At 54.2% G+C, this 15,247-nt stretch overlaps 5 protein-coding genes across 5 annotated transcripts; 1 reads left to right on the forward strand and 4 right to left on the reverse strand.

The window, feature by feature from the left end:
• Positions 1-1,206: 1,206 nt before the first annotated feature.
• Positions 1,207-1,968, reverse strand: BDP55DRAFT_650615 (uncharacterized protein). The gene has a single exon (XM_060573989.1). It carries the CDS (start codon positions 1,943-1,945, stop codon positions 1,646-1,648), a length of 300 nt encoding a protein of 99 aa, XP_060434108.1. The 5' UTR covers positions 1,946-1,968; the 3' UTR covers positions 1,207-1,645.
• A 1,937-nt stretch (positions 1,969-3,905) lies between these two features.
• BDP55DRAFT_628085 (uncharacterized protein) lies at positions 3,906-4,712 on the reverse strand (the record flags this gene model as incomplete). Its single annotated transcript, XM_060571851.1, has 1 exon — positions 3,906-4,712. The coding sequence occupies one exon, from the start codon at positions 4,710-4,712 to the stop codon at positions 3,906-3,908; it is 807 nt and encodes a 268-aa protein (XP_060434109.1).
• Positions 4,713-8,812: 4,100 nt separating this feature from the next.
• BDP55DRAFT_756068 (uncharacterized protein) lies at positions 8,813-10,479 on the reverse strand. Its single transcript, XM_060580754.1, has one exon. It carries the CDS (start codon positions 10,161-10,163, stop codon positions 9,273-9,275), a length of 891 nt encoding a protein of 296 aa, XP_060434110.1. The 5' UTR covers positions 10,164-10,479; the 3' UTR covers positions 8,813-9,272.
• Positions 10,480-10,644: 165 nt separating this feature from the next.
• Positions 10,645-12,375, forward strand: BDP55DRAFT_603134 (uncharacterized protein). The gene is made up of 3 exons (XM_060571071.1): positions 10,645-11,075; positions 11,202-11,658; positions 11,735-12,375. Exons 1-3 carry the CDS (start codon positions 10,856-10,858, stop codon positions 12,108-12,110), a joined length of 1,053 nt encoding a protein of 350 aa, XP_060434111.1. The 5' UTR covers positions 10,645-10,855; the 3' UTR covers positions 12,111-12,375.
• On the reverse strand, positions 12,101-14,717 carry BDP55DRAFT_756078 (carboxylesterase; the record flags this gene model as incomplete). Its single annotated transcript, XM_060580755.1, has 5 exons — positions 12,101-13,318; positions 13,380-13,653; positions 13,715-14,078; positions 14,153-14,279; positions 14,715-14,717. 5 exons carry the CDS (start codon positions 14,715-14,717, stop codon positions 12,560-12,562), a joined length of 1,527 nt encoding a protein of 508 aa, XP_060434112.1. The 3' UTR covers positions 12,101-12,559.
• Positions 14,718-15,247: the final 530 nt, after the last annotated feature.

A 15,247-nucleotide genomic window follows, 5' to 3' on the forward strand; every position in this document is an offset into this window, starting at 1 on the left:
GGAGTCGAAACCACCCAACCCGGCGGAGCCTTCGGTTTGGCCTACTTACCTAACATGAATCGCCGAATTTGACACTTCCAGTTTTGTTGTAACTGCCTAGAAAGGTAAATGGGCTGATTGAGCCTGCCTGAGCATCTACCCGGTGAAGTAGCTAATAAGAAAAACAAGAAAAAAGGAAAAGACATTAAGGGGAAAAATAAAAAAGACCAGCCATGTAACATGAGAAGGTTTTCGGCCGCCTTCGCATTCCGATAACCCTGAGCTGTCAACTGATAAAGGTCAAACATTCACTCGAGCATCCAGCTTGTTTTCCAGGCACCAAGCATTTGACTTGGGTCCTCCCCGGAGCTCAGAGCGACCGTCGACATGATGTACGACACCAATGCCGAGTTTTCGCTCTGCCGTGGACCCTTGTATCAGGGTTTCGGTTCGATCAACAGTTTGCCCGAGTGTGGGCTGTTCGGCCACCGGTCATTTGCGAACTCAGATAAGGTTTCGGAAAGGAACGCTGAGAGTGTGTGACGGATTCTCTGAGGCAAAGCACAATATGCAGTGAAGGCTAAGACGTGGCACGGACGTAAGTTGTGCATCACTAACATACTTCTTTAGCAGAGAGCTACAGATTGTCACAGACTGTTCACTTGAAAGCAGCCTCATCAGATGGGTCTATCATTCAAAAGACTAGCGAGTCATCCTACGGGACTGCGATTCTGATTTGATGGCCTGGAAACGGTCACTGGCCCCGACCCTTGGGGTTGCGCAAAGCATACTTTGCAAGCAACGAGACTTCTTACCTAGGCCGTTCCCCATTCCAGACTAGCCCGCTAAGGAAGGAGCGGTTCGCAGAGCAATACCTACCAAGAGCGCTAACTTCTTATTGGATTCGCAGTCGCCGGCACAGGCCACAAGAGAGCTCTGAAACAGGCTTTACTAGAGCCGTGGAAAGTCGCCGGCCTGTAACTGAGTTTGCTTGACTCTCCGGCGCAAGCGTAGAGACACTTTGCATAACCTTGATCAAGAAATCCCACCAGCTCCGCGTTTCCAGCAGCAGTGGGCGAGCTACCAAAACTGGACCATAAGGTTATCGGGCCCACTGCAACGGGTCTCGTAGCCGCCACGCTGCACCAAGCTCACGCTTACGAGAGTGCGGCCCTTTTTTGTATCAAGCTCGATAATTGTGATGACCCACCTTTCTAGCCGGAGGATCCTTCGTTCCATAATCCGTTTTGATCAAACATGACGATTACTCCAATCACTGCACAGGTCTCGACCCCATCGTCCTGATGCGAGCGGTGCAAGCCATGTCCCTCGTCGCGCCGCGGAAATTGTCGCGGAGCTGATGCGCGCAACCCGCAAAGCACATGAGGAGCAAGAGTCAAAGGTGCATTCGTGTTGTGTTTCAAAGCTTCAGGCCACTTGCCAGACCTTTTTGTATGGAAGTATAGAAGCTGTAGCCCAGGCCAAGCACAGGACGGTAGTGGATATGAACACCCTGAGCTAACGGACCGAAGGTATAATCGACTGCGCTTTTGAGACCTCCCGACAGGTCCGGCGTGACGAACCCTACCTTCCCAGGTTGCGTCTCACGATTTGGTACAGATCTTGTCTTTGCTATCCATTTGGACGGCAGAGCATTCAAAACAGGTCAAATCCAGCCCGCCGTACAAGCTGCATTGATCGTACATCCAATCCCCGCTGATCTTGCCTTGCTTCTTCTCAATCTGGGCACATTACTAGGAGCTCTCAGAAAGTTGGGATGGGTGTTCATACGAAAGATCCTCCAAAACGCGGGCCGGGCCTCGATTTGTGGCCAAGCCAAATTCCAGGGGCTTCCTGTTCTACGTCGGCCGCACCCTTGCGCTATGCGTTTGGAGTCTCGATAGATGACGAAGCCGTACCCCACGGCTCCGTTCGTCGCCCTGGAGCCGTCCGAGAAGACAATCATAATATGGCTTTCCGGTACTGTCTTTAGCCAGCGCTCGAAAGCTTTCGCAGCCTCTTCTTTGCATTGAACTACTATCTGATCCTGTGAGCTTGGCAGGTACTGTGATTGGAGGAGCGCTGGTCTTCCGCATCTTGGCAGAAGTTCAGCCGTCCGTTGTGGCCTCGTCTGTTGCTGTCCCTGCTGGGAGAGCCGCGCGACTAGCGGGTGTCGGCGATCAATCCTCTGCAGTCGGACTGCGGCCCATAAGCGGACGCCCTCCAAAGCGACTTTGGCTGACGGTAAGCCGGCATCTCGGGGTAGGCTGCTGGTTGGTGTTGTCCTCCAGACAGGTAGGACGACCCTTGCTGCCGCTGTGATGACGCTGTCGATCTTCTGCACAAGCCCTTTCTGGCCTGTGTTGACGGGTCTTCCTTGGAGAGGCGGAGCCGTGTCTGTCTCCGCCTGGCATCTCGAAGCCGGCTTCGTGATACTTGCGTATCATGTTTCGGCGCCGAAGACCGCGATCGGCAGTACGCAGGAGACGACGGCTTTTTGCACGGCGGCCGCTGGGAGTCCCCTCTTTGTGTTGGAAGCTGCCTCAGGTGTTGAGCTGCCTTCTTTGCCGCAGCTACTTTTGTGTCGACGTGGTGCCGTAAGGACAGTCTCTTGTCGAACCAGACACCCAGCCAGCGTACAGGTTTTGTCGAGGCCTTGACCACCAAATCCCCCGCCCTGACCTCTGGCAGCTCCGCTGGCTGGCCGTGCTTCCTAGTAAAATGGATGACCTCGCACTTGCTCGGGTCAAAGGAGACCTTGTTCTCCGAGCCCCATCCGAGAATGCCGGCTGCGCTTCGGTTGAGTATTGCGACGTTGCTCTCCAGGGAGGGGCTTATGGCCAGAGTGGCGATGTCGTCCGCGTACCCGAATCGCGCGTCCGGGTCGTCTTCAAGTATCTCCGCGATGTAGAGCAGAAAGACAATGGGAGATAGTGGTGACCCTGAGGCAGCCCGCACGACAGAGGAAAGTATTCCGTTGTACTTTCTTCTAGTCGGACTCTGGCGACGCGGTTGCAGCAGAAGCTGAAGATTAGTCTAATCAAGCCGTATGGCCATCCCTGCTGACGCAGTCTGATGACGGGCCGGTTCCGAAGAACGAAGTCGAACGCTCATTTTACGTCCATAGTCAGGAGCGTCGCCGTGAGCCCCTTCAGAAGGGCCATCTCGATGTCATGGGCGAGGCAGGTCGTTAGATCAACGGCTGACCTGCCCTGTAGAAGTCCGATCTGTTGCGGACTGACGATGCGCTCGACAATCGCCAGAGAAGCCATCCTTCTGGCTATGAGTCTCTCGAGTCCTTTGCCCAAGCACGAGAGGAGCGCGATCGGCCGCCAGGACCCGGGCTTGAAGGTGTTCGGCAAACTAGCCGTCGCTTAGTTTAAGGCTGGGCGGACGTTGTGGCAGAGCCGCCTGAGCTAATAGCGGAGGTTGCGACCGACTCTTGGCCAGAAGCCTATGTAGATCCCATAACAGGGCTCGAGACGAATCTCAACTAGCAGCGAAGATAGAAGATAATTAGGGCTATACATTGTCTAAAAAGGCCAAGAAGAATGCCCAGAAGGGAAAGAAGGCCGAAAGCCAGGAGAATGTTGACTTCTGAATGGAAATACATCTTGCAGCTGGTGAGTGGGAGGTTTATTCCAGCTGTCGACAATACGGTAACAGCTTCGTGTCATACTACCATCAGTCGAAGAGAAATTGTTCATCCAGGATATAGGGCAGCGGTTTCCACAGGACAAACCAAAGAACCAGCTTCTTTCCTTGACACCGCAAACTTTTCTAGGATGATAATTGATAAGTGTAATGCTATCTGATGCATAATTCAAGAACCTACAATAGATCTCTCCTTACATGTCCAAGTCCATTACCATTCTCTCGATCCATCGGACTATTAACATGCATGTGTTGCACCTCACCAAACCCTTTTATCTCGTCATCTTCAGCTTGGTAGAGAAGTGGACTTGCAGCGTCCCGAGAGACCGGCCCGGAAAGGAACTCGAAAAACTGCTGTGGATCTCCCTCCACGAAAGGCCTTGCCCTTTCAGTTGAATCAAGAGTTTGTTCTCCTGCTCTGAAAACGGGCCTCTGGACTTGCCAGATCGCCTCGCAGACTCACGTCTCTTCAGCGAAGAACCTGAAGGCCGACCAACTGAGGGATACCAATGCGTCTGTTGTAGTTCTGCGGACGGCTGTTGCCATTCCAATTGGAATGTCGTAATAAATTCCTCTTTGACGCACTTCAGGACTGGTTTTTTGAGACGCCACTCACAAAATAGCCCAAAGAGGGATCTGGGGTCTATTTCATTATCGGTAGAAGCAGGAGAGACCGGCAGGGTCAGGATTCTGCTTGTCCTTGGTCGATTCGTAGCCCGCTCTGACCTTCGTCTTGGCTCTGATGCTAGCTGCGATGATGTGTTCCGTGGTCTCAGAGCCCTGCTGGTGCCAACAGTCTCCTGGGAATTTCTTTTGCGACGTTTGGGTTTTGGCTGACCGTGTTGGTCGGAATTGTTCTCACAGCCTTGGAGCCCTTGCTGGATCCTGTCAGGGTTGGCTTGGTCTGCGATGCAGTCATCATTGGTTCCATGGGCCCCATCCTCATCACTATATTCCGGGTCCAAATCGATTTCGGCATAAGCGCCCGCTGGCAGTCGTGATTTGCGAGCTCGGCGATGGACTCGAGATAGGTATACAGGAGGAGCATCTGATGCTGTCGTCTCAGCATCCACGTACATTTCGTTCGGTGAAGGTGTACATACATACATACATAGTTTATTACGCCCCGGCTAAGCTATTCAGGGCTCGCATGATTATCTACATATTCTCCACCTTCATTCATATCCTTGCCTCCCAGAAGCCCATACAAGTCTTGTCCGTCTCCGCATGTGTCATCTTCAGTTTTACATGCCGATGCTGCGGTTGCTCGTGGGGTTAGTAACAGGCCATCTTAAGGTATCTCCCAAAGTGTTCGGCGTCCTATCGTCGGCGGCCGAAGCTAGTCCTGCTGTCGATGGCACGAGGGTGCGTGGGGGATGTCGTCGGTTAATGTGTTGATGTAGGTGGTGTGTGGTTTCGCTGCTGGCTAATCTGTGCATCCAGTCTCTCCGTGCTCATGGCGAACTTGATCGTCTCCTTGACAATATCTACATTTGGCGACCAATCCTTGGGGTCGGACGCGCTCTTTCCTCCGAGAAAGTACGACAGGCTCCCTCTACGCGATTCCGTCTGCTGAAGCATCCGAGTCCGCTGTGCCGTCCACTGTGTGCAGCGGAAGAGGAAGTGCTCTACCGTTTCTACCGCTTGTCCGCAGACGCATTGCGCCGAGGCAGCCGCACCAATCTGGTGCAGGTACCAATTCAGTCTTGCCATGCCGGTGCGCAGTTGCGCCAGGATACTGGCTTCTTGCCAGGACAGTCCATCATATAGCTCACGTGTATGCTTTCCTGGTAAGGCCACATCGATCTTCTTCGAATATGCTCCTACGTTGTCGGGCAAAGCTCCGTATTTCTGTCGCACGCTCTGTAAAGCGATCCTGAGTGCCGTCGAGTAGGCTCTAGCCGGTCGTTTCTGTGGTGTCTTGTTCGGTCGCGTACTGTCTTTTGCTGCTGCTTTGGCCGCTTGCGCCAGATCTGACTCTATCGATGATGGAAGCCAGAAGAGTGTGACTCTGTTGCCCCGTCTCTGCAGAGCCTGCACGCTGGCATATAGTTGTCGGACCTCTCGTTGGCCTGACTGCTGCCGCGGGTTGCGCACCACGAACACTGCCGCTTTGTTGCGGGTGAACACGTGGATAGCCCGGTACTCGAGTCTCTCTGGGAGAGACTTGACCGCTTCTACCAGCGCCGCTAGCTCTGCTACATACGGGTTCTGCTCCGTTCTCTGACCGAATGTACGCGAGGCTGCCATGATGCCGCCGCCCCCTCTGAAGGAGGCGGGCAGCGTCGTCGCCGTGCCAAAGCCCACAACCTCGTTTCTTGCCGAGCTCCCTGTCGCAATCCTCACTGCCCATCCAGACCGAATTGCCTCGGCGGCCTTGACCGCATCGTCGTCGACTACTGTTTCAATCCGACGTTCCCACGGAGCGATCGGGTACCCTTCAATAGTCTCCAGCTTGTCAAGGGGTAGGTCGTGGTAGGCCTCCGCCATCAACTGGAAGGGTGATGGAAACCGTCTGAAGGCCACCGCCCGCAGACGTCGAAGCGGATGGGTCTTGGGAAGGCTTCGCATCCGTACCCAGAATGTGGTTGATTTTCTGTCATATCTCTCTTGCGCTGATTGTATGCTTGCCTCCGCTTCCGCAACCGCCGTGGCCACCGTGTTAAAGGTTCCCACGATCGCTTGGGCGCCGATCCTCTGCACCCGGTTGATCGCTCTCATCTGCGCTGCTCGACATCTATATCTCCAGACGTTCGACGCGTAGTCCATCGTCGGTGCCACGGCCGCGACAAAAAGCTGTCTGGCCGTCGCCGGAGACAGACCTTTGAGCCGCCTGAGCCCCAGCACGGCCTCTAACCCCTTTGTCGTTGCGTCCGCAATGTGCTTTTCGAAACGAAGTTTCGTGTCCATCGTCACCCCCAATACTTTGACGTGGTCCTTTGCTCGGACAGTGTCCCCTTTGATGACGAAGCTGATCGAGTCTGCCGGCAGCCTCCAGTTGCGCGTGAAGTGGATGATGGCCGTCTTGTCTGTTTCGAACGTCGCCCCGCTTCGTCTTTCCCAGTCAAGGGCTCGATCGATGATGTTCTGGATTCCTTGACGGTTTGCTTCTCGCGATCGGCCCGTGACCCACGCCGTATAGTCGTCGACGAAGGCCAGCGCACCCCCGTTCTCGTCGATTTGGTGCTGTACGAGGTCGGCGTTGAAGAAGAGGAAGAGCACGGGCGAAAGCGGCGAGCCCTGAGGCAGTCCGGCTTGTGGTAACGAACGAGCCTCGGACTCACGACCGTTAACCAGGATGCTTGCCGTTCTATGGGAGCAGAAGGCGTCCACCCATCTCACCAGCTTCTCAGGGATACCCCGCGCCCTGAGTCTTTGAAGTAGTCTCTCTTTATACACACCATTGTATGCTCCCTTGACATCGAAGCTGACCAGACTGACCACCTTTCTCTTTCTCCACGCTCTGTAGATGTACTCCTGCAGCAGTACCAGCGCCTGCTCGCCGACTCTGCTTGCAGCGCCAAAGTGGCTCGTAGGGAGGAGGCCGAACGTCTCGACAGCGTGCGAGATACGTTCTGCCAGGACCGACTCCAGCACTTTCCGAGCGTAGAAAGAAGCGAGATCGGTCGCCAGGCCTTGCTATACCGTAGTCGCTTTTGTTTGGCTTCTTCAGCGGGATGATCTTTGCGTGTCGCCATTGCCTCGGCAACACCCTTCATCCAGTGAGGTCTGGAAGAGTGTAAGCACCCTCTCCTTCACCACCGGCCATGTGTGCTTCCACACGGCCACCGGCAGACCGTCTCTCCGGGAGCTTTCCACGACTTTGCCGCGAAGAGCTGCTCTCCACTTCTCCCAGTGTCAGGTCAGGGAAGGGTACGGGCGATCGTTGTGGCCGCTCCCCTCATCCTCGATCCGCTGGGGAGAGGAGGGAAGAATGTGGAGAGCAGCTCTTCGGCCTGTCCTGCGGCGTCTCCCGTTTGGGAGCCATCGGCTCTATTCAGTTGGGGGATCTTGTCGAAGGACGCCCCTTTGCTACCGTCGAGGTACTTCGCGGCTTTCCAGATGTTAGTGTCGTTGGACAGGAAGTCCTCCCAATGGCATTTCTTCTGTTGTCGGATGGCGTCGTGATATTGCTTGGCTGCCGAGCGTGCGCGTTGTTCTAGTTCGGGTTGATAGTACCTGCCCTTCTCTCCGCCTCGCCCGGTTTCTCCAATGAGTATGGATCCGCCGGAGCTGGGTGAGGTCGGCCGTCCACCATCTCTTTGCGCACACTGGATGGCTTGGCCGTAGGTGTCAGTGCCTCTACCGCCTCGCACACCACAGACGTCAGTCGATCCGTCTGCTGCTGCACCGTACCTCCTGTTGGCACTCGTCCTAGGTTTGCTTCTACCTCTCATTAATCTGCTTCCATGGGGCGTTCTTGAGGAGGAGTCGTGGTCGGCTTTCCATCTCAGGCGCGGCGATGTCGAAGGTCGTCTCGATCGCCCGGTGGTCCGATCCGTGATCCGTCTCGTGCAGGGCGCATCGTACCACCGTTCTTGCTAGCTCTTCAGACGCGATGGATAGGTCGATCGTCGTGGTCGTCTCGTTCTTCTCCCACGTCTTCGTCCCCCTAGGGAGAAGGCTGCTAAGTGAGAACTCGCTCATCAGATCAATGATTGGGTCCGCCTCGCCTTGCCGGTCCTCCGACACATCCTCGCCTCCCCAAAGGTAGTCGTGGCGATTAAAGTCTCCTACCAGGACCACGTCCACCCGTTCACCTGTTCCTCCTCGGACATTCATGATGGCTTGTCTCAGCAGGTCGCACGCCTGCCGAAGCATCTCCGGCTTCTGCACCGGCACGTAGACCGACGCCACCAGCAGTCTTCGATCCGGAAGACGGACAACGGCCGCAGTGATATCCGAGGACGCTATCGGCACCTGTTCCGCCTCTACTTCTCTGTTCACCCACAGCAAACTCCTGATTCCCCATCTTCCTTCGTCCCTCCACTCCGTCGGTACCATCCTCGTCCACCTGCTATGTCCCATCGGAACAGTAATGGCCTTACCTTCTGTCCTTCGCGCCCACGGTTCTTGCACCGCTATGGCCGTGAAGTCACGCAACGTCTCGTCATTCATCAAGCTCTCGTGGACCTCAGCCTGTTTCCTGACGTTAAGCTGAAGGATCTGGACCTTCCTACTCATGGGAGCGCGGATACAGCTTCGGACAGTTCTTGCTGAACGACTCGTGCGGTCCGCCACAAGGCACGCATGTCACGATCGTCTCACGGCATTCAGAATGGTGGTGGCCTACCTTGGCACATCGTCCACACACCTGGGGGTTTGTGCACTGATACGCCTTGTGCCTGGTGATCTGCTGGCAGTTGTAGCACTGTTGAGGACGTGGCCGCCGCTCAAACGCCATCGTCGTGCCGGACTCTCCTCCAACGTGGAAGAAGCCCTCGGAGATCAGTCTACGCGCATCAATGGCCTTGGTCACGAACACGACCATGGACCCATACGCCTTGGGTGTGTCTTTCTTGCTAAGCCAAGAAATCTTGGCAACCGTGGTCTCGTTTTCTCGGCTAAGTGCCTCCGCCGCTTCAGCCCTGACATTGCCCTTCTCATCCAGTAACTCAGTTCGCTTCACATTATCTACTTCACGGGGTAGAGCTCGTCTCGTAGCACGCGTGTTCCAGAACCGAGGCTCTTTCCACAATCTGTTTAACAAGCTTGTGCTCAGCATCATCGCGACAAACGATCCGGATCCTATCCGCGTTCCTTGGGTCTACCGTGATGGCCCGACAGCGCCAGTTACCTTGTCCGTCCATCGCGCGCATCTCCTTTTCCACCGCAGCCCGGATCCGACCTGCGTTGGGCTTGTCGCTGCCTTCTTCAACTCTTGATGTATCGATCGTACAGAACAAGGGGTCGCTGCGGCTCGGCAGCGTCGCGTTGCCCGGCGTGGCTACCCGCGAGTCGCGGCCTTGCCCACCTAAGCCGCTTCGCGCGACGTCTGCATATGACACACTTGGGCTGTTCCGGGTCGCAGCCACTGCCGCGATTGCTTCGAGGTTTTCGTTCGTCTTGGCGCTTTCGTCCTCCACGCGTTCTTTCATCGCTTGCAGCTCTCCTTTGACGGCCTGTAGTTCGTTCTTGACCGTTTGCAGCTCCGACGTGACCACGCGGAGCTCTGCCTCGACGTTTTGGTTCCAGGTTTCCGACTTCTTCCACGCATCGAACATGATCTTGATCGCTGCGTGCAGCTCTTTGATCTGCTTGCCCATCGTCAGGAGCAGCGTTTTGTCGTCCTCCTCATGGGTTTCGCGCGTTCCTTGGCCAGGGTTGCAGCTCGGAGGTGGTCGTCCGCCGGCCACCACCAGCAATCTCGGTCGCTCCCTCGATCGCATTGTCAATTTCTCTTGGTGAGTCTGGTTAAGTCGAGCTTTCGCCGATGGTTTTCGCACCCTTCGTGATGGCAGGTCCTCGTCGCTCGCTGCCACCACCTCCCTCGCAACGGTGATGGACGTCGAATCTAGCTCGAGATCCATCGCGTCGGGACGTGCGCAGAGTCGCCACGCGGTAGATCGTGCTAGTGCCACGTAGCGCGTTTCGGAGCTTCTCAACAACGCTCAACCCAACAACGTCGAATGATTCCAATACAGATAGATGGCGCCCTCCAATGCAATATACTGATCGGTCGACCTTAGACAGGACGCAGTCAGCTGGCATGTACAGTAATAATAAAGCACTTGAATTTATGAGGGCACGCACGGGTGGCATGCCGAGCTATTCCGGTGACCCGCGCCACAGACCCGTATATCGAGCTCTCCCAGGGCTCTCCCAGCTAGGTTGGTGCCATGATCCTACGGGAGCCAGAAGAGGTTAGCGCACGACCATCAAGATTTAGGCAGCTGGAGAAGACTCACGCTAATGGCTGAAGAGGCTAGCTTGATGATGGCGAAACTTGAAAGGATAAGTTCTGCTGACTCGATGGCTTTGTTTAATGCCACAGCACGGGGGTATATAACGCCAGAAGAACAAAAGGCTAGAAAGCTTACTCGTATTCTCAAAGGGTCGCGATAGGTCAACCTCATGAGTTGTACATCAGAGATAAACTGGGCACCGAGGCGCGCGAGACATAAATCCAGTGCATCCGCCATGGCTCACGGTGCCTAGTAGCGCAATCCCTATTGTACTCAATTTTCGTTTTCCTGGCTCCTAGACACTTGTTCCATTCGACATGGCAGGCTCAAGCCCGCCGTCGTCAGAGTACCTAGCCGAGATGAACAATCCCGGTTTGGACGAAAGGGCTAGTATCGCGTTCATTGTGATTGATACGCTTTTCTTGCTGGTGTTCTACCTGAGCCGCTACTTCAACCCTAAAGCCGTGGGAGTGCCCATGTTGGTGTGTAATACGCTATGCTGTGTATTTTGTATGGGGAGCGCGACGGCGGGGATATGTGAGTCTTTCCACTCTGACCTTATCGCATGGTGTGTGTGAGCTTGAGAAGTACGATCTGAGAATGCGTATGCGGCGGACGTGTGGAGATTTCATTGACTAGATCACGGACACTGATGCTCAATAGTAATGGTCAGAATAGGTGGCGTAGGGTACCATGTCGCCGCCGTCCCAGTGACCACATTCCAGACCTGGCTGCAGCTATCAAAGGCCCTCGAGTTCACCTACACGCCCGCCGTGATGTTCGCCAAACTTGCCGCTCTACTCCTCTACCACCAAGTTTTCGAAGTTCCGGCTTACCGTCGTATCATCGTTGGTATCGGCGGGATCGTCGTACTCCAAGGCGTGGTTTTTCTTGTTCTAGCATTTTTGATCTGCCGGCCTTTCAGGTACTTTTGGACCCAGGCGGCCGATGTCAGCGATGGGACTTGTGGAGACGTGATGCTTTTCTATAAAAGCTACAGCATCCCGAGCCTAGTCACGGATGTGGCGATGCTGGTGCTCCCGTGGCCGATCCTTAGCAAACTGCAAATGCCTACGTCAGAAATGGTTGGTTTCATACTTACTTTTCTTATCGGTTCGCTGTAAGTTACTGGCACGATTTCCGCGTCCATCTTCACCTCGACTAGATGAAGGATCAAGACTAATGGCACGGCACAGGGGTGTAATAACATGCGCGCTTCGATTCTCCGTTTTTTTCACTGTTCCTCTCTTCTCCGACCCAACGTGGTACGCCTCAGGAGGCCCTATGATCTACGCCCTCGTCGAGCCCTCTATCTATATGATAGCTAACATACTGCTCACCACACGGCATCTTTACCGGCGACTCCGCAGGAAGGCGCGACGAGCTATAAATTCACGGAATACAAATAACAGCAGCGGTAATTCTCTACCGACGGAGCTCGAGTCCATCGATGACAATCACACGAGCAGCCACAGAACCATGCAATACATGGATATTTGGCGGGCATATGAAAATTCAAGTCAGGAGGGCCTAAAGCCTAAACCGCATCTATCAGTGTGCCAAGAAGTGTGACTTCTCGTTTCAAACGCATCGCAGGCAGCAGTAGTAGGCTAGTAGAATAGTAGGTGTCAGACTGCTCCAGCACATTCGCTACGGTAATTGTTTCACCTCGAGCGACCTGACTTATGCTTAACCAGAGGTATGAGTAAGGCTAGCAAGGGTATCCTTATACAAGGGGATCGTACACTCATTATATAAATATGGGATTTCTTTCCGTAGCCATTCATTCGACATACTCATCAATACACACAAAATGACCCCTGCCTGTCTAACTGCTGCTCGATAATAGCCATGGGTACTTGACTGTTGACGGCGTCATTTTGACGATCAATCTCGATTAGTACGTAACTCAATCAATTCCAACTTCTATTTTGAGATGTCTTCCCCCCAATTCTTGTTTTGTTTAGACAGTCAGCCGCATCTTACTAGATGACACGTCGAACCAGTAGACAGATTTCCCGTTATGACTGAATCCAGTAACCCAGATCCGCCCACAGCTTACACCTATCTCCTCTTCCCCCTTCCCAAGACAAGCCATTCACGACTCGGAAGTCAGCTTTCCCACTCTCAGGATTTGTCAGGTTCAGGTTTAGCATGGTGTGCGTTGAGCCGTTCAGTCGCGTGTTTATCGACCCCCACGGCAGCCACTGGGACATTTGCGCCGCGGAGACATCTTCCCCGACTTGGCTGACTGCCCGCGCAACATCGTCGGCTAGAGTGGGGTCTCCGTCGATCACGAACCGACCCCACATGCTCTGGAACGCGATTCTGAACCCGACGCTCTCGTCAGCGCCGTCCGTGTCATTGGTCCCTTGCACGTCTTTCATGAGAACGTCTAGGTCGTCGTCGTGGAAAGACGGCGGTGGCGAATACTGGTAACGCCATGCCTGTTTCCCTCCACCCGCAGTGTCACTGTTGAGAGAAAAAGCGTCCGCAAGCCACATGGCGGGGCAGACGAATGTGACCTCCGCGTAGAGGTTGTACGCCGCCTGTAGCCATCCTGAGGCGATTTCTGAATGGCTCGTAGCGAATGGAGCTGTCAACCCGTTGGTTGGATACAAGGAGCTCGACGTCGGTTTGTCTCCAATGTCGTACATCTCCATAATGGCACTCATGTTTGCGTCTGTCAACAGTGGATAGCTCCGTCGCGTGAGAGATATAAACTTGTCCCGAGAATCAATGTCTGTTGGGACGAACAATGTACCCTCATTGGCGTTGTTCTATCGCAGAAGTTTTTTAGCAACTCAAACTCGGGTGTTCCGAGTTGATGGAATAACTCACCCCAGAGAGGACAGCTTTACCGTTCGCTTGGCCCTCCAAAAGCTGCTCCGTCGGCCTTCGCGTGATGAATTTGCCGTCAGTCACAGGCAGGAAAGCCCACTGGCCCCATCTGGCTCCCATACTCACAAGCGCGCTAGCGTTCTGAAGAGTATTGCTGTCGACGTTTTGTAAGCAACCAAATACACTCCCGTTCTGTGTGGTCTTGGCATCCAGGCACCCGGCTTGGACAGCCAAATCATAGTATGCCTGAGAAGGTTGCATATCATCATGACCCCTACAACATAGTGTCAGTACGTTGACTTCGGTCAGGTTGAGCGCAAGAGCGTGAATCTTACCACTGAGTGGGCAGATATGGGCTCGATACAATGGCGCGTTGAAACAAAGAGGTTTCATCAGAGCCGCTGTGGGCCATCGTCATGAGCATCACACCACCTCCACCGGCAGACTCTCCCGCAATGGTGACGCGAGCAGGGTCGCCTCCGAAGAGACGGATGTAGTCCTGCACCCATTCCAAAGCGAATCGCATATCGTGAATGCCGGCGTTAGGTACCCCGAAATGACCAATCTCAGCTGACGAGGCAAAGCCAAAAGCGCCGAGCCGGTACTGGATGATGACTGTCACAAAGCCGTTGCCTACCGTCTTGGCCATGTGCGAGAAATCATAGTTGGCGGCCCAGTCCTGGCCATATCCGCCACCATCTTCTCGCTAATTAGCTTTTCTGCGGACGGTTTGCTGATCCGAGAAGTGATCAAGGTGAAAGTGGCAGGCTTACGAATCCAGAACAGCACCGGTAGCCGAGTCCTGTTGGCAGGAGCAAACACATTCAGAAATAGACAATCCTCATCACCCATGGCGTCTTTCTCGAACGTATAGTTGGGTACGCTATTGAGAGTCAGCTTCTTGAATTGCCAGTCAAGGCATCCCCACTGACCTTGGCCCCGACGGCGACTGAGGGCATCTAGGCGGATTTTGAGTAGCGGGCAAGACTCTGTCTCCAGCTTGTCCACGAACTGGTCTTTTGGGAAGCTGCCATCTTCCAGGCTTTACTGCATAGCGTATTCTGCAAGGGAAACTTGGGCTTAGCAGCTGTCCAAGCACTCGGTGCGGTTTCCACGTCCTTACCCTCTGTAGCTGAAGATGTCGAATAAGGAGTCATAATAACCCTCATAACGAGCATATCCTAGGTCAACAACTGGTGCTTTCGTGGCGAAATTGCTTGAGGCTGTTTGCTCTCGGATGTAAAGACCCCGCTTAGCAATCTTATTTGCGTAGTGAGGGACATCATGTGCCACGGCAACTGACGCCAAAACGAGCAGCAAGTGCCACAAAATCGCCATCTTGGCCTGACTGGACAAAACGATATCAAATACCTAAGTATTGTAGTGAACTCATGCTGGGTAAGGTAGGCAAGATATCTTATCGCGTGGCTGCTTCAACAATATGACAGACCAAGTGTTGAAGCATGGGCCCTCTCTACAACCTTTGAAGGTGGAGTAAGAGTGGCTCCCATCGATTTGATCGTGTCGTCAAGACAAGCCCGATGATAACTTCTGATAAAGTTTGCATAAGTTGACTGACCTGTTTCCGGAATAGCCTTCCATGCCTTCGGAAGTACCGAAGGAGTTTTCAGCCGAATGAGCGGTGTGCCTCAGTGCGGTTACATTCTCCGTATTGCTGCTGACTGACCAGGGCAGACAACGGTCTGACAACTCGTTGCAATTTGATAAGCCGTGGCCTTGCATGGCACTGCCGGTCTGGAAGCTAGATTTTCTGATTCGCTAGCCGGCGATGAGACTTTGAGACGAGTGGCCGGAAGGCCAGCCGTCCATCTCCTCAACCCGAAACGGTTCTTCTCAACTACTTTTCC

This window comes from Colletotrichum godetiae (genome assembly GCF_030913485.1).
Source record: "Colletotrichum godetiae strain CBS 193.32 chromosome Unknown BDP55scaffold_6, whole genome shotgun sequence".
Classification (NCBI taxonomy): Eukaryota; Fungi; Ascomycota; class Sordariomycetes; order Glomerellales; family Glomerellaceae; genus Colletotrichum; species Colletotrichum godetiae.